Source organism: Eulemur rufifrons, chromosome 7 (assembly GCF_041146395.1).
Source record: "Eulemur rufifrons isolate Redbay chromosome 7, OSU_ERuf_1, whole genome shotgun sequence".
NCBI lineage: Eukaryota > Metazoa > Chordata > Mammalia > Primates > Lemuridae > Eulemur > Eulemur rufifrons.
The window spans coordinates 250,286,120-250,310,098 of NC_090989.1; the positions used below are offsets into that span (position 1 = coordinate 250,286,120).

The following is a 23,979-nucleotide window of genomic DNA, read 5'->3' on the forward strand; positions in this document are numbered from 1 at the left end:
TCTATTTTTAGTAGAGACGGGGTCTCGCTCAGGCTGGTCTCGAACTCCTGACCTTGAGCAATCCACCTGCCTCGGCCTCCCAGAGTGCTAGGATTACAGGCGTGAGCCACCGCGCCCGGCCTACATCTAGGAATTTTAGACATAGTTACATTTAGAAAATTATGGGCGAGATCTCCAAGGATGTTCACTGTCCTATTGTTTAGAATATAAAAGAAAAATAGAAAACAACCTAAGTGCCCAATAAGGGGGAAACAATTCAACAGATCATGGGCTATGCAATTGACGTTACTACAACGTTGCTGTTAAAATTAATAAGGGAGCGATGTACATGCTAATATGGAAAGAGCGCAAAGATATTTTAAGTTAAATAAAAGTCAAGATACAGGGCAGTGTATTTAGTGTGACCCCATCTTTAAAAATATATATAGTTATAAAACAGTGGTGTGCTACAACCAGATCATACCAGGCTAGGAAAGTCAATTATTAAATGCAAGAATTGTGTGAGGTTTTAAATACAGTCATCATTAAAAATTCAATTATATAAACTTGCAATTCAAGAACATGTTGAAAACTTATATAAATAGCCAAAACTAGTTTTCTAATTAGTTTATTAGTTTTTACTATTATCTATGCTCTTGAGGTTGTTTATACCTAATGTATCTGTATGGTAGAAATACTTTAGAATGATGTGTTACTGTTAAACTGTTTGAACATTAAATGACATATTGGTGGCTTAAAATTGACTGTAGTGGAAATACGTACCATGGAAATCAAGAAAACACTAAAAAACTCAGTGTTTAATTTATTGTTTTGTTGACAATCTAGACTTATGAAAGTGATAGAAAAAAATAATGCAGATTAAATTTAGCTATTACATTGTGAATAGCATGAAAAATATTCTCCCAACTTTTGAAAAACTAGTATATAATTCAGCAAAAAATCTGCTTACATTGTTGACAAATAAGTTCCAACATATATCTTTGTTATTTCATTTTCATTTAATTATCACATTAATGAAAATATATATACCAACATCCATATCAGAATTACACTTCTTTGTTTGGTGTAACTCTTGGTTGGCTACAGATACAAGAGTTCTGCAAAACCACCAAAAAGATTCTATGAGAATCCACTGGCTATACAGAATTTACAATATTTTTACAATTTAATATAAATTGTGTACTATATCCATCTTCTATGTCAATAAAATTTATAATAAATGTATGTACATATATATGCACACATGTTTTCCCCAGAAAGCCGATTGTTAAGCGTTTACCAACATACCACTGGTTATACATATGTATAGTAAATACTTTAAAATAGTCCTACCATCTATAAGATCTTCTTAAACCCAGAACAACTCCCTGAGCATCACCAAACTTATGTATCCTAAATACAACATGTTTGTATTGTCACTCCAGTCACCAGACTCTAACAGCTTTCTCCTCTGAAAATACTGCACACACTACACACCTTCAAATCTCCAAGTAAGATGTTGCTCAATCTCATCGAATCCTGCTGCTCGGACATTGCTGAAGAAGTCTTTCAAGTAATCCAGAGCATCTTTCATTCGTGCATGTTCACTGATAATGAGGGCATCATTGTATTTCTGTTTAAAATAAAAACTGAGTTTCAGTATGCTTCCAATGTCTAATGCATTTGCTATACTTGAGTTTAATTAGCTGTACTTAAGGAATTCACTTGAAGAAAACTTTCCTCAGAACTATTCCAATTTAGTTTTTTTAAGATGAATGGCCCCGGCTGGGCGTGGTGGCTCACACCTGTAATCCTAGCACTCTGGGAAGCTGAGGTGAGAGAATCGCTCGAGGTCAGGAGTTCGAGACCAGCCTGAGCAAGAGCAAGACTCCGTCTCTAAGAAAAAGTAGAAACAAATTAACCGGACAACTAAAAATATATAGAAAAAATTAGCCGGGCATGGTGGCGCATGACTATAGTCCCAGCTACTTGGGAGGCTGAGGCAGAAGGATCACTTGAGCCCAAGAGTTTGAGGTTGCTGTGAGCTAGGCTGATGCCATGGCACTCTAGCCTGAGCAACATAGTGAGACTCTGTCTCAAAAAAAAAAAAAAAAAAATGAATGGCCCCTAATGATTCTGTGTTAAAATTTTTTGACTAAATACTCTTTTTAAAAAATATATCAATTAGATAGAAAAATTAATTAGTTAGAATCACTTTGGATTTTAGAATTCTACCTTGGAAAAGAAAAACTACATCAAAAACACATCAAATATTTAAAAACAATAACAAAAGCAAATCAACTTCCACATCAACCTGCCTCATAATTCACACATTCAACTTAATTTTTTTATACTTCTGAAACCATCACTCAGTCTTACGTAAATGCACCTTTCAAAATGATGGTCCTGACCACCTACACCAAATAGTCAATTAAGCTAATTAAAATTATATAAATGCATGCTAATTAAATGCATTTTTAAATATTTTCAATGGCATAATAAGCAGAGATGATGGCTGTTACCATTGTTCCTTAACTTTTTGGTTAACCAGGGACCTGGATTTCTGAGCATGTGGCTTTATCAAAGGTAACAAAATATACGCTTCAGGAAATGGCAATGGGATCCACTGACTGAACTGTAAAGATGGCCGTCACTGGTCATGTATCGAGAACAATGCTCTCTCATCATCACCCAATTTTTTCCAGCCACGTCAATTACGGGAATGGTGGAGGCATGGCAGAGAATCTGAGCCTTTGCTGCAGTCCCGTTGCCTCCAGTGTTAACTTGCAGAAGCAAACTGAGATGATGTTGAATGGGATAACTTTTGGAGTTTGCTTCATAAGAACTTTCTGGAAACATTCCTAACCAAACTCTTGGGGACAGGATGAGAAGCTGACATTCTCTCAGCTGCCACTCCCAGTAGGTGCTATGACTCCAATACACCTTTCAAAAGAAGAAACGTACCCGCAGATGCGAAGTATACAAAAACAGCGCTTTACAGATCCTGCTTTCTTCATCTTTGTCTGGCATCTGAAACACCATGCATGCTTTCTGAACGGTAACAATCCACTGTTCATATTTCTGTGTTCCAAATTCCCTATTTTGAATCTGAAATAATTTTCCTGGAAAACAAAAAAGTTTTTAACTATGCCATATGGTCAGTCATTTAAGGTTCTAAATATGCATCACCCTCTAATTTTCTTTCTTACTCTCTATAAACAGGGTATTCCTCCTGAAATTGTCTGTTTTAAGCAGTGTATCCATGTGTGTGTGTGTGTGTGTGTGTGTGTATATATATATATATATATGTGATCATTCTTGAGCACTTACTATGTACCAAGAATCAAAGTACCTTATATTCATAATTTCATTTAATTTTCACAACCTCACGAGGTAGACATTACATTTTATAGATGAGGAAACTGAAGTTCAGAAAAGCTAAGTAATTTATCCAAAGTCACACAGCAAGTACATGGAGAGTGGGCAGGAATTCAAACCCAGATGTGTTGGATGCCCAAGCTCTACTGGCTCTATGAGTTGACAACAAAAACAGCCCAGAGGTGAAACAATGGATATGAAAAAACATAACTTTGCCTTTAAAAATGAAACAGCAGTAAGTAAAAATAATGGGTCTCAAGAGCTTTATCAGAGGAGAATATATAAAAGCAGAAGGCCCAGGACTCAGCACAACCTACTCTGCTTCCGGTGAATCTGGCCATCTGCTCTCCGGAGCAGCATTCACAGGGCCAAGCATAGAACGGGTGCTCGAAAGACACTTGTTATGGATGCATCCGTATGTGCTCATCTCCTAGGCCAAGCCTCAGTCATCTGCTTCAAAACTGGAGCGTCTGCTGCAGTCCAGACTCTGTGCAAGGTGCTGGGGATAAAAGGATGGGGAGGGCGCAGCCCTGCTCTCAAGCAGCTTAGTCTGTGAGTTCTCTGGGGCTCCCCAGGAAGAGCACAATACAATAAATTCACAGGCAAGAGAGCTACATTTCTGGGTTAAATTTCTCCCCTCACCCATTCATTTTTAATAAAGGAACAAAAGAGTCCACCCAAAACATATACATGTTTTGACATGTATATGACCAGGTGGCCAGCAGTAAAGATGAACCAACAAGTATTTACTGAACTTGGGTAGGTATGAAAATAACCCAAGCAATTTGGAAATGAGCGGTTGACAGGACATGCACTGGTAGAAAAGGTGGAGGCAGGGTACATAAGGGGGGGAGAAGTCAGAAAGTAGAAACCCACGTAACTCCACTGCCATCTCTCCATCCTTCTGCCACCTCCCTAACTCGGACCATGTCACTGTGTTCCTGGATAACATGACAACCTCCTAACTAGTCTCCCTACCTCTTGCCTTGTTCCCTCCAATCCATTCCCCACCCAGCAGCTAGAAGTGTTCCAAAATTTCAGATGAAAAACTAAGCTACCCCATGGCTTAAAAGCCATTAGTGGATTCCTTCAGCCAAACCCCTACCCCGGCTCCCAGGCTCCTCCTCTGTGATCTGGCCTCTGCTGGTTTCTGATCCTCCTCTCTAGCCAGTCCCCTTCCTGCATTTCACAGGACTAATGGAAGTCTCCACGTGCTCTGTCTTCTCCTGGCCTCTGCACATGTTGTTCTCTCTGCCTGAAATATACCTTATCACCACCACTGCCCACCCCCAGCTGCTCTATTGTTATCTATCTAATCTTGGCTTTACCATGAGACTGGAAATGCCACGAGGACAGGCGCTGTGTCTCAGGGTTCATGCTGTATTCCCGCCACCTAACACATTTCCTAGCACTGAATAAATGAATGAACATGTTCAAGGAACTGCTAAATCGAAGGACTGAAGTAGGGAAGTAGCAGAAGACAAAATGGGAAAGATAAGTAGAAACAGATTGTTCATACAGAGTTCAGACTGTCAAGTTAGAGAGTTTAAAGATTATCCTGTAAGCAAAAAGTTTTAAGAAGGATATTGAAATGATAAAACTAGGCCGGGCGCGGTGACTCACACCTGTAATCCTAGCACTCTGGGAGGCCGAGGCGGGTGGATCGCTCAAGGTCAGGAGTTCGAGACCAGCCTGAGCAAGAGCGAGACCCCCGTCTCTACTAAAAATAGAAAGAAATTATACGGACAACTAAAAACATATATAGAAAAAAATTAGCCGGGTAAGGTGGTGCATGCCTGTAGTCCCAGCTACTCGGGAGGCTGAGGCAGTAGGATCGCTTAAGCCCAAGAGTTTGAGGTTGCTGTGAGCTAGGCTGACGCCACGGCACTCACTCTAGCCTGGGCAACAAAGCGAGACTCTGTCTCAAAAAAAAAAAAAAGAAAAAAGAAATGATAAAACTAACATTCAAGAAGACTAATCAGTTAACGGGAGGTTAATGGGAGAGAAAGCAGACATGGACAAACCAGCCAGAAGGTTGCTAGAATAGGTCCTAAATTAAGCTGTGAAAGAAAAGGAAAGAGAAAAGCAAAGTAAGTGTGAGAGAAGGAGAGACACCCTGAGGTGTGCAGACGTCACAAACCACCTCTCCAAAACTCAAAACTCACCTTGTATCTGCCAAAGCTGTCCCGGGTCCTGGAACCAGCACCACCCACTGGCATACACACAGATGCCCAAGCCAGAGGCCTGGGAGGAAGTCACCTCCTCCCTCCGGTTCACACTCCCACCCAAATCCATGAGCGACTGGATCTTAACACCCCCCCATCGGAAGCCTCTCGCATGTGCCTCCTCCCTTTTCCAACCCATTTCCAGGGCCTGTCTGGCCCTCTTTGTTCACTGGATTCATCACATCACTAATTAGTTTAAAATCTTCAGTTTTTCTCATTGCTTTTAGGATAAAATTCAAACCCAGCTTGGCCTACCAGGCCCTTCATTGTCTGCCCTGGCGCCTCTCTCTAGTCTCAGTCCCTCCCACCGCTCACAGGTTAGGACAACCGTGAAATGCGTGCAGCTCCTGCAACTCCCTGTGCTCCCCTTCCCTCTACGCCCGCTGTCCTTTCACCCTCAGGTGCCTCTCTCCTCCTCAACAGGGCTGACTTCCTCGACAGGTGTGTGTCCCAGGAATCAGCGTGCCCGGAAGGCCTTCCCCGCAACCCAGTCCAGCCAAAGTTCCCGTGAGCTCCCATAGCGCCCAGTGTATGACTGCCCTGCCGCATGGAAACTATTTGCATCGGATTCCCATTATTTGACTGAGTTCCCTGAGGGAAGGAACTGTGTCTTTAAGTATTTCCATTACCCAGCACAGTGCCTGGCACAATAAACATATGGTAAGCGAATAAAAAGAAGAACAGAGCTTGGTGACTGCATGAGGGAGTTTCAAAGAGGAGGGGGGGGACATCAAAGATCACCCCTAGGTTTGAATCTGAGCCAGCAAGGGAATGGAAGTTTCATTCATATAAACAGGGAAGTCAGGACGGAGAGCTGCTTTGGAAGCTCAAGAAAGCGAGGAACTGATTTAAACATGGTAGTTTTCAGGTGTGAGTGTCCAGCTGAATTTATTTTGGACTTAAAATGAAAACCCAAGCAAGAGAGAACAAAGGAGGACTAATAAGTCTCCTAAATAACCTATAATCAAGAAAGTCTTGGCCGGGCGCGGTGGCTCACGCCTGTAATCCTAGCACTCTGGGAGGCCGAGGTGGGCGGATCGTTTGAGCTCAGGAGTTCGAGACCAGCCTGAGCAAGAGCGAGACCCCATCTCTACTAAAAATAGAAAGAAATTATATGGACAGCTAAAAATATATATAGAAAAAATTAGCCGGGCATGGTGGCACATGCCTGTAGTCCCAGCTACTCGGGAGGCTGAGACAGGAGGATTGCTTGAGTTCAGGAGTTTGAGGTTGCTGTGAGCTAGGCTGACGCCACGGCACTCACTCTAGCCTGGGCAACAGAGTGAGACTCTGTCTCAAAAAAAAAAAAAAAAAAAAAAAAAAGAAAGTCTTGACATCGTCTGAATTAAGGAGAATGCAAAAAGACACCAGTGAACGATATTTAGCTATTCCCAAGTGGAAAGGATACAAATTATGAGATTTATCTCACCGAGGTCTCCATGGACACTGTTTGCCAGACTCTCTGTCTCCCTCATCAGCTGAGATATGATGAATTTAAATTGGTCCGTAGTCCGTGATTCTACTTTCCTGAAAACTAGACACATCAAGGAAAAGTGAGTATTTTTCAGGAAGGACAGATCATAGTTCAAAGTAGCTATCTCCAAACCTTTCTCTGCCTTTGTTACTTCCTCTGAAAAACCTGAGGTCCCAAGCTCACTGGCAGGTGGTCTAATGATACTTAAAAACATACTCCTCACAACAACAGCTCCCTGTTGCTTCCTGCGTTGACTCCAACATCTGTCTTTCGTGGTCTAGTCCTAATCCAGCTTCTCACTCCGTCTCTCCTGTTTCCTCTGCTCTGACGAGGCTGGAATCCTTCTTGCCTCTGCAAATGCCAGACTCTAACCCATCTCTGTGCTTTGATACTCTCCCACCCCTCACAACCCCTCCCCCCTAAGAGTGTTCACACTGGTCCTACCATTTACTATTGTATTCTTTCTGCGGAAGCTTATTAAATGCCTACCACATGCCATGTTCTGATCATCAACAGTTGAAAAGAACACACTCCATGCTCTGTAGAGGGCTGCATTCTTAGAGGAAAGACAAATAGCCACAGCAGAGTTCTGTATCATAAGTATGCACAAGGTGTCACGGAGCACAGGGAAAGGAATCTCTCACTCTTCCAGAGGAGTCAGTGTTGTAAATACAGGAAGCGGAAGGAAGCAAGAGCAGTCAGGTATGAAGGACAGCACAGGCAAAAGCTTACGGAGAAAGCTTGACATGTTTGAGGAGCCCAGAGGAGTACCACATCACTGGGCTTATGGGACTTGGGAGAAGATAAAGCTCAGAGGGCCGGAGGAACTGTATGATAAAGGAATTCATATGCGATACCAATAAGTTGAGATTGGGGACCTTCTCTAAACTCCTTTTGTGCCCCTCCCTATTTCATGTGTCTTTCTTCTGCCTTAGGCTCACACAGTCATATGCTACTCAGAGAGCAAGGATGAAGTCATATGTACCTTCTGTACCCTTCTGTCTTCCTTGCACGTTATTGTAATACCATTGATAAACATTTGCTAGTCAATCTTACAGAAAAATCATATTCTGATCTTTTTCTTTGGATATTCAATTAATTTCTATTAATAACTGACATTTATTGATTCATTTTTGCCAATCACAGAGCTTAGCTGTTTAAATACGTTTAATCCTGACCACAATTTTGTCACAATTTTTGACATGAGACAACTGAGAGACATCGAGGATACTGCTCCCAAAGGTACACAGCTAATAAATGGCTACACTGGGACTGGGCTCACACAGCCAAATTCCAAAGTGTGTGTTCTTAACTAAGCTAAAATGGCACTTGCCCAACTGTCTCTGCTAAACTGAATTGCCTAACCTATCCATTATCACACTCATTTCTAAAAGCAATAGGTACCGATAATTCTCACATTAACAAGGTAGCTGAAATCAATAGGTTAGCTGTCCCACAGGGTCATTTGTACCATGTGGGATCTGTCTCTGAGCTATGGCCAGACGTATGAAATAACCAAGCATGTTCTTAGGTGGACATTTTAGAGACACACATTGCCCTTAGCTGAAATATTAGTACTTCGACTTGCTTACTATTTTCTCTATTGCGGCAATCTACTTGACTTTGCTTAGAGATGCCTGAAGTCTTTCAAGACTCAAGCTTCTCCTCCCTGGGCTGCCTTCTGAGCCCCCTCCAGGAAGAACACCATTCCCTTCCTCCCATGTCCCTGCTGCACCCCCGGCCAGGGCACCCTCACACGCCATGCGCTTGCCTCCACCTGGGCTTCTCCCTACTGGCCTTAGAATTGACATCTGAGGGTAGAGGTCATTCTGCTCTGTACTCTCAGAGCCCAGCAATAGGTCCAACAGTGAATAAGTGCTTACTGAATACATCAATGCATTCTCTACCATCAATGGTTTAGATTCCCCGAGGCTCACCCAAAAGCAGAAATGGGGACAGGAGCTGCAAGGTGAGGACCACATATTTCTTCATAGCTCCCTAAACAGCTTTTAAAAGTATGATGACCTAATGTTGAACTATTTTTTCAAAAAGGCTGGTCTAGGGCAACAGTTCTCTAAGTGTGGCCCAGAGCAGTAGCACCAGCTTCACATGGGAACTTGTGAAAAATGTCAATTTCTGAGCCCCAGCCTGGACCTCAGGAATCAGGAACTCTGGGGGTGGGGTTTTCACAAGACCTCCAAGTGATGCTGGTGCCCTAACTTGGAGCACCACAGGTCTCTAGTAGCAGTCTCGGCCTCCCCTGGTCTCATCCATCTCTAGACGCTGGTGTATGGTAGGTCAGGACAATGTCAGCAGCCACAAACGCAAATTTGGGCTGTCTGTCCATTCGTCTAACTAACAATTATCAGACACAGTGCTGAGAGCTAGTAAGCAGAGACTGACAAAGCGAGGCAACGTCTCTCCTTAACTTTCAGCATAGGAGGGTGGTGAAGACCTGCGTGAGTCACGGAGAGCAGTGTATATTGTCCTATGTGCGCCATATTTAACTACGAAGTGCTGTGGGATTACAGAAAAAAGATTTAAAGAGATTATGTTTTATCTATGTCATAAAGAGAAGAAACAACGTCTAAGACAAATCATGAACTTTACTGGACAGTCCATTATAATCATGGTCAGTTTTCCCATAGAAGGGGGTAGAGGGGATTCAAGGCCTCTGTTTTTATCTTAAATGTACCCAAAAAGAGCTCTGATAGTTCAGTAAAAAATGACATTCTCGAACTTCTTCTTCAGTTAGATATATTCTACGCTGGCCATGAACACGGTTTGCCCTGCCCCACTCACTCATTAGGGAATTCTGATTCAGGGCAATGTTTTAGGGGCAGTAAACCAGCTTAAGTGGTAGAAAGAGCAAGGACTGAAATTCTGAAGCATTTTTTCAGGCAGCATAACCACGCTGGGTCTCAGGTTCATCAGCTATAACGTGAGAGGCTGGAAGAGATCATGTAAAAGACTTTTCTGGCTTTGAAGGCCAGAACTTCTATTATTGGCACATAGGTTGGGTGCCCTGCAGGGAGTGCAGACTGGGGATGGTAGCAGAGTGGGCAGACAGCAAGGAGTGACTCCCCCTCCCCCCCCCCACGAAACAAGCTAAATTTAGCCTCAGAACTACTCATAATCACTCCCTTCCCTCCAACACAATGCATCGACCCTACTGGTTTCAAAAGTCTGTGCAGCACTTGTATTTAATAATTATTCTGGGGTAACACAGGAGTGGTATACATGAGAAACAGATTCGTGCCTCAGTGGCAATGGGGACTTAGCTAGCAAGTATTGGAAGATCGATACAAATACTGTAATTAAAACTGGATGCAACCAAATTTGAATGAAGAAAGTAAACTGGATTGTTTAATCATTAGGTACAGAAAACACGAATCATCTATAGTATTGAAAAAAACAATGTTTTCAAGGCATGGCAGAACACCAGTGGTTCATTCACAGCGCTCTGAATGTATGCCCACCACTGAGCAGTTTGAACGTTTACCTATTCATGCTTTAGAGAATGAGAAGAGCAAACTATTAATACTTCGCTACTGCCAATTTTTTCTTCATATTTTGTTTAGAGAATTACTATGGGCAGAACCAACTTGTTTCTCTTTAACAGAGTGTTCCCCTACTATGTCTTCTTATTTGAAATCAGCAAGTATGCACTTACCAGCCACAAAATGCTTTGGACTAGAATTACAGATTTGAATTTATACATGAAAAGGAAAATATTTTAATAGTTTGGAGCCACTGCTGATTCTCTGCTGGAAAAACAGAAATAGGTTCACCTGGCATTCAGTGTAAACTGAATGGAAAACATTTCACAATTGGTTACCTACTCTTTTCATGACTGGTTTGCTAGATCCACCATCCTTATCTCCAACACTTCTGAAATACCTTCATGCAGGTAGAATACAGAGCTACTAGTTGGATGAGGGTTAGTAAACAAATGGCAGGGCTTTCTTGAATGATTTCTTTAATCACTTTAACCTTGTTCCTAATAGAAAGCTGGAGGCCAGGGCAATTCAGCTTCTTTTGTCATTTGCCTGCCATAAATATGCACCAGTCTGCATTTGAAAAGCTGAAGGAGGCCGCAAGCTTGCTGGACATTTATCATGCTCGGTTCCCTGTTAACAAGCAAATACTTTAGTTGAATGGGCCATTAACAATCATTGTCAAATACAGAATGCAAGGTGCTTGGATGTGACCAGCTTGTAAATTAGGGGGTATCCCTTCTCTTTGATGAAGCTAGAAGAATGAAATGGATCTATTGATATAAATTGCTGAATGAAGTTAGAAAGGAAGGTAAAGCAGCAGGCTCTGGGTATGCAAAGTCTATGTGCAAGAACTTTTAAATGTTTTTAGTACATGATATTCTGATCTTTTGAGGAGAGATATGAATTCAGATCATTCCATTCCAACTAAAACGATGGGATATTCAGAGAGTGGTGACCACATAGGCATGGCGCAGAGGGAAGGGCCAAGCCCCGTTGGCTATCTACATGCTTAGATTTTCTCATCACCTCTTTTGCACTGCTAGTACCTTTATAAGAGTTTTTTGGAACCAAAAAGAATGTTTGCTCTCTACAGGCCACTTCTGAGGTTCAACCATCACTTGGGAAGAGAGTGAAGGGAGAGAGGCTGGAAATGTGACTATTTTCCAAGTTTGGGGTTATATGTCTTCTACTAAACAGAGAAGCAGTCAAAGTTCAGGGTTCACCTAGATGGCTCTGAACCAGGGGTAGCAGAGAGTAACAAAATCTCAAAGGGTTTGTTACTGGATCCCACTTACACTTTGGGGGCTTATAAACAATTTGCTCCAGTTCCTCCAAGTTCTCTCTGACTGTTGCTATCACTGATACATCAAGAGAAGCACACAGTTTGCAGATATGATCCACGGCTTCATCTGTATTTTTGGCATCCCCAACGCCAACCGAGGCAGTCATCCCAATGATCTGCAAAGGAGCATTCCAAATCCTTAGATGTCTGGGAAACAGTATGTTTCCACAACCCCCCATGTACACTTCCCTGCTGAAGTAGGGTTTTTGTTTTTGTGTTTAGTAACTTCAGATAAAGAGCAAGAACATTATTTTTTTTTTCTGACAACCTCTATGACATTGCTAAAAGAAAGGTCCCCATTAGGCAAAGCACAAAATAAATGCAGGAGTCAAAACTTATTAGCCGAACACTAATTAGCATAGAAACCAGGACAGGAAACCCTTTCAAGGCAGGGCTTGTCTTCTCTTTGCCCCCGTGTCCCTCACGGTGTGGAGAACAACATACTGAAAAGGAAAAGGACTTCAACTAGACACACTTCCATTCCAATTTCAGCCATGTCATGCTGGCTATGTGTCCTTGGACAAGTATTTTCAGCTCTCTGTCAAGCTGGGAAACAACAGCTATTTAAAATGATAGATGTGTAGATTCAGTAAGATAACATTTGTAAAAAATTTAACTTAATGGTCACTTAATAAATATTCATTTCTTCTTCCAATAGCCACTCAATAATTACTGAATAATTGACTAACCAGCAAGTAATCTAGTTAACCACCAATTTTATTCTAAGAGAAAAAGCTGTAAGAAATATAATCGCTACAGAATGGTACTTTGTCTGTGAACACCATACTGAATTTCTTTTAACCTGCACTTCCTAAATGGGTATTGGGGCTTGAGAACTTTATACAAATGTGCAAAGCAGTAGACCATAAATTCATGGTTTCCAACCCCATTTGGGCCCCTAATATTACCAAAGAATTCTTCAGTGTATTCTCAGTTCTCCCTTCCATTTCAAATCCTCTCCTCAAGATTCCTGCCCCATTCCTATATTGACTGGTTCTCAGCAAATGATCTACCTCTTCTACATTCAATAGAAAAGAGAGGTTATACACCAGGGATTCTTCCCTTCCCTTCCCCTCCTGCTCCCATCTAAGAACTACTCTCTGAATTGACTCTTCTCACCTCCTCTTCACGGAGGACACCAAAAAATGATGTTAGATCTTCCCTTCCATACTAATCCATCTACCTGCCTACTTATCCCACACCCTCTGGTCTCTCTGGGCATCTTGCTCGATCAGTCACTCCCTCTCCCCATCCTGCCTCACCTACTGCTAATCCCCTACCTCACACTCTACAGTCAAGTCATACTGAAGAGCTTCAGGATTCTTGAGCACAACAGGCTCTTTCATACCTCTGTGCCTCTGGACACACAGTATCTTCTTCCTGTTAGCTTTTGCCTAACCTATTAGGTTTCATCTTACTTTCATAGCACACTTAGGAGTGCTTTCACTTATGTTCCAACCGTGCCTTGTACCCATCTCCACAGCATGCTATCGTGATAAATTGTGACATAATTCTTATATATCTGGATTCCCATGAAACCTAAGCTGTTAGAAGGCAAGGACTGTGTCTTTTTACATTTGTAAACCCAGTGTCTAGCACAGTACACGGGACATGGGGGCACATAATACATACTTGTTAAGTAAACAAATGAATGAATGAATCAGAAACAATGAGTAGCATAATACAGACTCACAACCTGAGAAGGACATTCTCAATGTGGCCACAAGAGTAAGTAAATAGGATTTAGGAAGATCATAGTTCTGAAGAATCTATCTGATTTTGGAGATACCTGGGGTAGTGGGTCTATAGATCCTCCAAGTTTCTGATCTAGATAATTGAACATGATCATATTGTATGGGTGTTGTTTACTGGTGTTATGGCATTCATCAAATATCATCAAAGTAAAGACAGACAGTGATGGAACAGTTCCATTTTTAAGGTTGTTCACAAGAATCTGCGGCGTTAAAAAGATGATGTCATTGTTCTCAATAATCTGTTCCACTAGGACATTTTCAGCTGTTGCTCCAGAAATGCCTGTAACTTTGTACCTGGAGAATGAAAAAAATTCCCTTTTACCAGCCACAGTGTGAATAAGGAACGACAAAGATAAAACACAGAATTAAGTTCTCCTTAAGTCCAAAAGGATTAAAGCTGTATATAAGTCCTTAGCCCAGAGCCTGACAATAAGTGATCAATAAATGCAAGCTAGTTATAATCTATACTAGTATATATTAATTCTTTCAGGTCACTGAGAGAGAAAGGAGTACTTAAAAGAGTAATATCAAATAAGTTATGAAATCATTAAAGAAGTTAAATGTGTCATTTAAACATCAATTTATCTCTTAAGTAATTTACTCACTGTACAAGAGCAAACCTGGGGAGTGTAGGATTTCTGGTATACAAAAAAGACTTCAATCCATGAAGGAAAAACATCTAGATTACATAAAAGCTGAATCTATTATAAAATTTAATCATGGCTTTCCAAAAACAAAACAGAAAACACATCAATTACATGACACTAGAGAAAAAGAAGTTAGCTCAACTGTTATACCTACCCAAGTCTTTCAAAATATTTTGAGAACACAGATTTCTGCTGTTCATACACTGGGATTTGATTAGCAAAAAAGACAACTTTCCCTTTTTGTCCTTGTGAAAATTTTTCAAGATGATGTTCACATATGAGAATTGAAACAAACGTTTTTCCACAACCTTTTAACATGTAAGGAAAAAAGAAAACATGTAACTAATATTGTATTAGATATTTCTTCAGAAACATTTTTGGCTCTTCTAATACCACTGGGCTGACTAATTGATAATTTAGTTGGGCTAACAATCACAGAATTTACACTATGACTTAAAAAAAAAAAAAAAAAACCAGCTACTCCCTAAGCAACATGCAAACAGCCAGGACCCCAAAGCAAGATAACAGAGGGCATTTTTCTTTCCCTTCTCATGTTCCTTACAATATGCTGATATTATATTAATAGGATAGTTTTCTCAAAAGACAACTGAAACAAGGGAAAAACTGACAGTTGCTCATTCTGCCCCAGTATTTATTTTATTTTATTTTTTTGTAGAGACGGGGATCTCGCTCTTGCTCAGGCTGGTCTCAAACTCCTGACCTCAAGCGATCTTCCCGCCTTGGCCTCCCGGAGTGCTAGGATTACAGTCGTGAGCCACCACACCCGGCCTGCTCCAGTATTTAATTAAAAAAAAAAAAAAAAAGGATGCAAACAGAGAAACAAACTATATAACTAATGGCAACTTGCCTATGGCCATACTGCCCTGAACGTACCCGATCTCATCTGATCTCGGAAGCTAAGCAGGGTTGGGCCTAGTTAGTACTTGGATGGGAGTAATGGCAACTGGCTTACCAGTAGGAGCACATATTATTGTGTTTTTTCCTTTCTTAGCCGGCAAAGCAAGCTCTAGCTGGTAATTTCTTGGTTTAAATCGGCTATTCAAGTCAGTTAGAGATACTTCTGTAATACAAAAGGAACAAAATTACCAAATAGTTACTGCTCTCAGGAATCATGCCAATAGCTATAGTCCAATGGACACAAATTCCAACTCTAGCAAGAAGGGCCTCATTGGAGAAAGTTGAGAATCCTGTCTCTTGTTAACCATTCCAGTCCTTCATTGAAGTACAGAATTCTCTCAATGACACAGTAACAATGACAAGAAGAGAAAAGAAAAGAAAAAAAAAGAAAAAAGAATTCTTTCTTAAACAATCATGGATGCCTAATAAAAGAAACTAAAGCAAGAATGGCTCAACAGGGTAAGACAGGACAGCCACCAGTTAAAGGCAACGCTATATAGAACAAAACAACAAATCTTTCCAAGATCTTTGAAGAAAACCAACCGTTAATATTAGATTCTCAAAGCAATTTCTTATTAAAGAGCAACCATACTTTGTAATTCTTCAGGCTCTCAAATGGTATTTTCCCTCAACACAACCAGAAGTTTTAAAAAGAACACTCAGAAGCTTTATCTCCATAACAGGTAAGCATATAAAAACAGTAAGAGCTAGAAAAAACTTTAGAAGTTATCTAGTGAGTCTAACGTACCCATTTTAAAGAAAGAGAATTTCTAAAAGGGTAAGTGAATTAACCTCACTTAAAAGACAAGTAAGGATCTTGTCAGAAAATTTAAAGCAACTTATATTCATTGATTTTCTTCTGGAATGGCAAAAAAACATATCATTTGGGTACAGAAGTAATCTATAAATTTTCTTTTTATGATGCTACCCTAAAATCACATTTTTCTTCTAACACTATACATTATTAATCCTAATTTTCTTCCTGAAACCCTTTTATAAATAACTTTTTATGATGGCATATTATGCAACTTTCTGGTCTCCTCATAAAACAGTCAGGAAAATATGCTTCAAGAAGCATAAGGAGCCCTCATAGGGCCAGAGGGAACTTACACAGTGTCTCTGCGTGAATATGAAAAAGGTGCTCCTCTTGGGAGATACAACCCCTCAGAGGCCATTTGGCAAATACCACAGGCCGGATGTCAGTCCCTGCTCACCCTCTCAGCCAGGCACATTCATGCAGTGCACTAACTCCATCAACTTGCGTGGCAGCCCTGGGATCTTAGAAGGAAACTGAGCAGTGGCTCTCAGATAGAACTATTTCTTTACAAAACAAAGCTGATTTGGGATTTCACAGACATTGAGTTCCTGGAGGACTCTATTTGCATTTTCAATGTAGTCAATGCATGTACTTTCTTAGTGGTAAAAGAAGATTAAAAAAAAAAAAAAAGAGCAGAAACAGCAGCTATAGAAGGAGAGAATGGCATTTCTAATTATAGAAACGTATCTATTTTAAAATAAATTCTTTCTTTCTTAATTTTCCTCAAAAACCTTTTCACAAGGTCATGACTTTTGGCCCTGCAAAATACGTCCCGACACAGAGTACCTGAAAAGCACCATTATGAAAAAGAATCAACAATGTCAAGTACCTGAAGGTAGACACGAATTCTGACTAAGATTCTGGTATTCTAGATCTTCCCGGTAGAAAATCTGTATGTTGGAAGTTTCCATGTTATCATCCTCAAGATCTTTAATTTCAGCATCTTCTGCACCTTCATGAGACCCAAAAACATCTTAGAATCTTAACATAATCTGATTATAGTTTCGATGGTGAAAGCCCCACAAAGAGGTTGGTCACACCACTAAAATTTTAAACTTCCATTAAGATTTCTCAGAACCACTCCCATTTACCTTTCAAAATAATTAGAGAATTATTTTGAGTTTGCAATCTCAATCTGGAGTTTGAACTCCAGTTCGTTTAGGACTGTATTACTCAATGTGTGGGACATGGACCAGCGATTTCCAGGGTTTATTTGAATTTTGAGCCCCTACCGAATGAGAATCTGCATTATAACAAGATCTCCACGGGATTCACATGCACAACTAAGCAGCAGTATGATTTAGCAGACGTTCATGTCTGCTATTTCTGACTGACTCTTGACCCAAGAAATCAGATGTGTATTTATACAGACATGCTTCTGTAACAACTTACAATCTGAAGAAACCTAGACAAAGTTAACACCAGACATTCAGATGTTTACCAAACTTTAAAACAATGCTCTGAGAAGATGTTAGCTTCAAGAAGCCAAATGGTGGTTCAGACACTGAATCACAACAAATTATTCTTCTTTCACTCCTGTTCTGGTTCAGTTCCAGATGGCTTCCAAGTGAGAGAACTAGACAATGTTTCTCATGATTCTACTCTGAAAAGCAGGTAAGTCCTGGAGTTTGAAACTTTAACTCTAGAATTCTCAAGCTACTTCTCCGACAACCTAAACTCAGACTAGGAGCTCAGATTCTACCTCCCCAAATCCTTTGGGCCAGATGGGCCAATTCTGGATGAGAACAGTTTGCCTCGGTCCATTTTTAGGGGTTATATACAATCAAACTAATTCCATGGGCAAGTAGCTGCCTCCCTCCCAGAACCCAGCTTCATGCTGGTCTCTCCTTAGAGATGTAACCCTGGTAATCTGAAGGGGAAAATGCCTCTGACGGTAAGGAAAAGATGGGTAGGAATGAGGGAAGCCCTAAGCAGGGTCATAAGGAGGGCACAGCATGCTCTCAGACCCTCCCTTCTCCCTTCAGGGCTCCTCCTGGGAATATCTTACCTTTCTCTACAATCCACAGTTCACTGAACCGGTTATCTTCTTTCTCCAAAGCAAGTTTCAAAGTTTTGGGCCAGTTCTCCTTGTCTGATCTGAGAAGGCATTCCACCATTTTCTCTGCACCTGCCATCATCCCTTTATTGAAGGAAACCTACATAAGGCAACTGCAGTTTATTCATCAGCTATTTCAAAAGTTTTCCCTTTATCAGTTTTTACTGAAGAAATGTCAGTTCATATACTATCTGATTTAAAATCATGGTACACTATGGTTCAATGGATCTTATTCATTGACCACCCAAGAGACTCTTAAGATAGTCTTTCCTTCATTCTTGTCCTTCACACGTGATATCACTATGTCAAGCCAAGCCTTCTCACCTCTGAGTTCTAATAACCTGTCATCATCTGCAACATGAGGAAAACAATTAATTCATTTGACAACCATTCACAATATGGGCATATTGCCATAGAGCAATATTTGGAAGCATATAACAAAATGTTAACAAACGGTTTTTTCAGGATAGAGGGATTTACATGACTTTTATTATTAATCATAATAACTAAAATGTATCATGCATCTATTATTATGTAGCAGGCATACATGAGCACTTTACATATATTATTTCATTTAACCCTTATAAGAACACCATATTAGTATGGTACCATTATTATTCCCATTTTATGCATGAAGAAACAGATGTTTAGAGAAGTTAAATAACTTGCCCAAGATCACACTGCTAGTAAGTGGTGGAGCTACGAGTCTAACAAAATTCATCTGTGTCCACAGCCTTAAACACTTAACTGCTGAACTGTTCAATATTATTTAAATTTGCATAAAGCATTATTCACAAAAGTAATACAGTAATTTTAACTGAGAATAAGGCAAACCTGAAAAAAAATTGTGACATAAACATTACCCAGTTCACAAAGTACTATTCCAGGTAATAATGCCTTAGATATGAGAACTTCTGTGGGCTTCAGTTATCTTTCTCAGGTCTAAATCAGTATAGAAAACAGAAGACATTTCCCATGTTTAAATTATTTCCACCAAATTTAGTATTTTAATTAACTTACCTGTCTAATTTCTTCACATTCCTGATTAATTAAACATACAGAGATTTCAGGAAGGATCTCTGTTGGATTGATTCTGGTTTTAAACTCTGGTTGTAAACGTTTTAAAAGTGATCTATAGTCCTCTAGCTTTTCAATTTTTTGGAAATCCCAATTTTCAATCGCTTCATAAAGTCCAGAATAACCTGAAAAAAAAAATGGGGACTTTTATGAGACTAACTGGAAAATACTTTGAGATTAATACCATAGGAATCATGTTTGACTATGTGGTGACAGAACTCAAAAAAAAAATCTCAATTACCCCAATTGTTGATTTAAAAAAAAAAAAAATTATTCATTTTAGTTACCCAACACTTTAGGTCTTCCAACAATATTTATTATCTCTTAGGATAAAGTACTAAGGACAAATTTGAAACCTTACATTTGGTTTTAGTATGAAATCTTTCTTCCCCATGGCCTTCATCTACCACCAGTCTCTAAATGAGGCAAATTCATCATGTTTATTTAATCTTCTCAGTGGAAAGCAGTAAAGGTGGCAAAAAGAAATGTAAATCTGTAAATCTTAATTCCTCACCACCCCCCCGAGACTTTCCTTTTACATTTTTCCTAGAAAAGAATATTAAGTAAATGGAAAAATCTGAGGAGGAAAAAATAATTTCTAACTGTAATAATTTAAAAATGTCTAAGGTTCTCTAACAGAATCACTGGACTTGTCTGACTTAAAGGCCCACATTATTATCATTAGGCTAAGAGAATGGGTTTTATACCTGTATATCCAAGTAACTAAAGCAAACTTAAAGAAGTTTCTGCATGCAAAAATGGCCCAGAGAACATGTGTTTATATACCACATAATATATAAACACATACATGAATATATCCTATTGGCTGTTTCTCTGGAGAACCCTAATACACGGTATTAAGTGTTCACCGTCATTCTTTTGTATGTGGACATCCAGTTTTCCCAACACCACGTGTTGAGACTGTTGTTTCCCCATTGAGTAGTCTTAGTATTCTTGTTGAAGATCATTGGACCATATACTTGAGGGTTTATTTCTGAGCTCTCTGTTCTATTTGCCTGTCCTTATGCCAGTACTGCACTGTTTTGATTACTATACATTTCTAATATGTTTTGAAATCAGGAAGGGTGAGGCCTCCAAGTGCGTTCTTTTTCAAAATTTTGGCTATTCAGGATGCCTTGAGATTCTCTATGAATTCTGGGTGAATTTTTCTATTTCTGCAAAAAATTCCATTGGCATTTTGATAGGGATTGTGTTCAATCTGTAGATTGCTTTAGGTAGTTTGGGTAATTTAATATTAGGTCTTCCAATTCAAGAATTGACTGGGATGTCTTTCTATTTATTTGTGTCATCTTTCATTTCTTTCAGCAATGTTTTGTAGTTTTCAGGGTACAAGTCTTTCATCTCCTTGGTTAGGTTTACTCCTAAGTATTGTAATCTTTTTGATGCTATTATAAATGGAATTGTCATCTTAATTTCCTTTTTGGAGTACTTGTTAATATATAGACATGCAACTGATTTTGGGGGTACTGATTTTATACTCTGAAACTCTTCTGAACTCTTTATTAGTTCTAACAAGTTTTTTGGTAAAGATTTTACCAAATTTTAAAATCTTTTCTACATATAAGACCCTGTCATCTGCAAACAGAGATGATTTTACTTCTTCCTTTCTAATTTGGATGCCTTTTTTTAGTTTTCCTTGCCTAATTGCTCTGGCTAGGACTTCCAATACTAAACCTCAATCAATTTTTAAAATAAAAATTAGAAGTACTATTTTTACCTAATAGATTGGTAAGGATTAAAATAACTTACAGTATCCAGATGAATTATATCCCAAAAATACAGAAACACTGGTTTCTCTGAAGAGGGCTGTGTGGGTGACAGGGAAGAAAATAAAAAGGCAACTTTTGCTTTTTTCTTTATTCCCTTCTGCACCATTTGACTTGTTCATGATAAACAGGCATGCATTACAGTAACAGAAGTTTAGAGGCCTTTTAAGGCAAGGTGGGGAAATAAAGTAAGTCAACAACCATTAATCCTAGAAGTAGAAGCAGAATACCAAGTTTCAATTCAGAATAAATATTATAACTAAGATTCAAACTCTTTCAGTTAAAATTTTTTTGAAAAATAAGACATTACTTTTAATAAAGCAACTACAAACATATTGACTATATATAGGCCTCCTGAGGAATTCTAATACCTAAGAAAGGTAGTACAGTAGTGTTTGTTTTAACCTGTTAATTTAACATATGGTTACAACATGATGATGTAGGTAACGGAGAATGCCCCATAAGAACTGTTCTTCCAGTAGCAGTGACAGATTTTCCTTGATCTGTCCATTTTTAAATCATTCCGGGGTGGGAGCAGGGCGGGGAGGCAGGTAGAAAAAAATAAAAAGAAATTAAAAAAAGAAAAAAAACTAGATCATTCCACTTCCGTGAAAATTATAGTTATGCTAACTGCTCTCTTTTCTTTAGTGCCTCCTGGACACACCGTGCTAGGTTCTTTATGTATGTTCTCTCACTCATTGTTTACAACACTGAAAGAAAATTATCTTTCACTTCTTTGACAAAGAGTCAATTGAAGCATGAAAGAGGCAAAGTAATTTGGCTAAAATCCCCTAGATAGTAAGTAGCTGAACTGGTACTGGAACCTACTGTCTGACTTCCCATTCTGATGTTTCCAGTGAAGTGAATTACCCCAAAACAGACACTCATAAGATGACCCAAGTTCTGTCTCATCTCTTCCACTAATTAGCTGTGTGACCTTGAGCAAATCACCTACCCCTCCTCTAGGCCTTGGTTCCCCCATGTACAGAAGAAGGAACACTGGATTAGGTGAATTCTAAGATGTCTTTCATCCCTAGAAGAGACTAACTGTATGCTCTGGATAGTAGAGACCAAAGAACACACCATAGCTCTGAAAACAGAAATTTAAAAATTATATACTAGTTGATGCACATAACAGAATATTTATAGCATATATATAACAAAGATAAAATGGGCATATGTGAACCTACTACCCAGCTTAAGAACTAGAATATTCCAATACTTGTGTGTGCCTTGTCTGCCCCTCCCCCATTTCCCTGCCAAAGATACTACTAAACTGTATTTGATGTATCACTCCCTTGATTTTTTTTTTTTGAATAGCTGCATGGCATATATTTGCTTCTCTAATATATATATTTAGTTTGTGTTTGCAACTCTATAAATATCATATCCTATAAGTTTCTGACTTTTTAAAATTTAATACTACATTTCTAAGACTCACCTGAGTTGTCTACAGCTGTGTTCACACATTTTCATAGTACAATGGACCATTGTGTGAATATCATAAAATTTATCTATCCTTTCTCCTCTTGAAGAATATTAGAGTTGCTTCCAGTTTGTTTGTTGCTACAATCAGTTCTAGATGAACATTCTTGTATGTATGTTTTGGAATATATGTGTAAGAGTTTTTCTAGGCCACAGATTTAAGAGTGAAACTGTTGGATAGAAGGATACATGAGAGTTGAAATCTATAAGATGATGTCAAATTGTTTTTCGAAATAGTTGTATCAATTTACACTCCATATAGTGATATATAAGATTTCCAGGCCGGGCGCGGTGGCTCACGCCTGTAATCCTAGCACTCTGGGAGGCCGAGGTGGGCGGATCGTTTGAGCTCAGGAGTTCGAGACCAGCCTGAGCAAGAGCGAGACCCCATCTCTACTAAAAATAGAAAGAAATTATATGGACAGCTAAAAATATATACAGAAAAAATTAGCCGGGCATGGTGGTGCATGCCTGTAGTCCCAGCTACTCGGGAGGCTGAGACAGGAGGATCGCTTGAGCCCAGGAGTTTGAGGTTGCTGTGAGCTAGGCTGACGCCACGGCACTCACTCTAGCCTGGGCAACAGAGTGAGACTCTGTCTCAAAAAAAAAAAAAAAAAAAAAAGATTTCCATAAAATGTCCTCTTTAAGCCTTAAACTATTGGACTTAAGTTTTGCTATCTAGTAGTTATAAAATGCTGTGTTTCTAATTTACAATTCCCAAATTGCTAATTGGCTGAGAATGTTTTCATATATTTTTTTTCCACCTTTCATGCTTCCTATTTTTTGAAATGTCTGTTCACATCTTTTGCTCTATAGGTGTTTTCGTTTTCCAATTGATGTTAAAACCTTTAATATATTCTAGATATTAACCCTTTGGTGATTACATATTTTGCAAATAGGACCTCCCAGTTTGTGACTTTTCTTTCTTTAGTTTTTTTGATAAACAGATGTTCTTAATTTTAATGTCATCTATGAAAGAAAGAAATCTTTTTATCTGAAGAATGCAAGCCCCTTTAAATTATCAGGCCCAGAGAGGCATTTAAAATGTAACAGCAGTACCATGCCTCCTGGAGCTAAATGATTACCACTTGAAACCACTTGTTATGAAGACTGCTGCCAAGCAACCATAAAATGCCATACACCCTATAGTTCAACAATGTGTAGCCAATTACTTACAATGTTATTTCTGTAAATCAGTGAGCATTCCGGATGAACAACTTTTGTAATACATCCCCTCTCCTGATTCATCTGTTTTTCTTTAAAAACTTGAGCCTAGAGCTTCTCCTTTGTATTCCAGAGCATTCCCCAAGGCAACCTGGGAGTGCATGCCAGGCTGTAGTCCTCAACTTTGGCAAAAATAAAGGGTCTATATTCATTTTGCCTCAGCTTCTCCCTTTTAGGTCGACACATAAAATGTATCAATCTTTCTTTCATGGTTAATGCTTTAATGTCTTGTTCATAAATTCTGCCCTACCCCAAGGTCCTAAGAATACCACTCTATATTTTCTAAAATTGTTTAAAAAATTTGTCTTTTAGAATT

General features: G+C 39.3%; 1 protein-coding gene across 2 annotated transcripts in view; it reads right to left on the bottom strand.

Annotated features, from left to right (window-relative positions):
• The window catches only part of RIGI (RNA sensor RIG-I), a 47,843-nt gene that overhangs the window by 18,750 nt on the left and 5,114 nt on the right, over positions 1-23,979 (bottom strand). For both annotated transcript variants that reach the window (XM_069476509.1, XM_069476508.1), the window contains exons 3-12: positions 19,111-19,292; positions 18,043-18,190; positions 16,864-16,986; positions 15,273-15,380; positions 14,454-14,607; positions 13,688-13,946; positions 11,852-12,014; positions 7,012-7,116; positions 2,944-3,101; positions 1,477-1,612 (exon numbers count right to left, since the gene is read on the bottom strand). In XM_069476509.1, the coding sequence (XP_069332610.1) occupies positions 1,477-1,612; positions 2,944-3,101; positions 7,012-7,116; positions 11,852-12,014; positions 13,688-13,946; positions 14,454-14,607; positions 15,273-15,380; positions 16,864-16,986; positions 18,043-18,190; positions 19,111-19,292 (1,536 nt within the window). The remainder of the gene's footprint in view (positions 1-1,476; positions 1,613-2,943; positions 3,102-7,011; positions 7,117-11,851; positions 12,015-13,687; positions 13,947-14,453; positions 14,608-15,272; positions 15,381-16,863; positions 16,987-18,042; positions 18,191-19,110; positions 19,293-23,979) is intronic.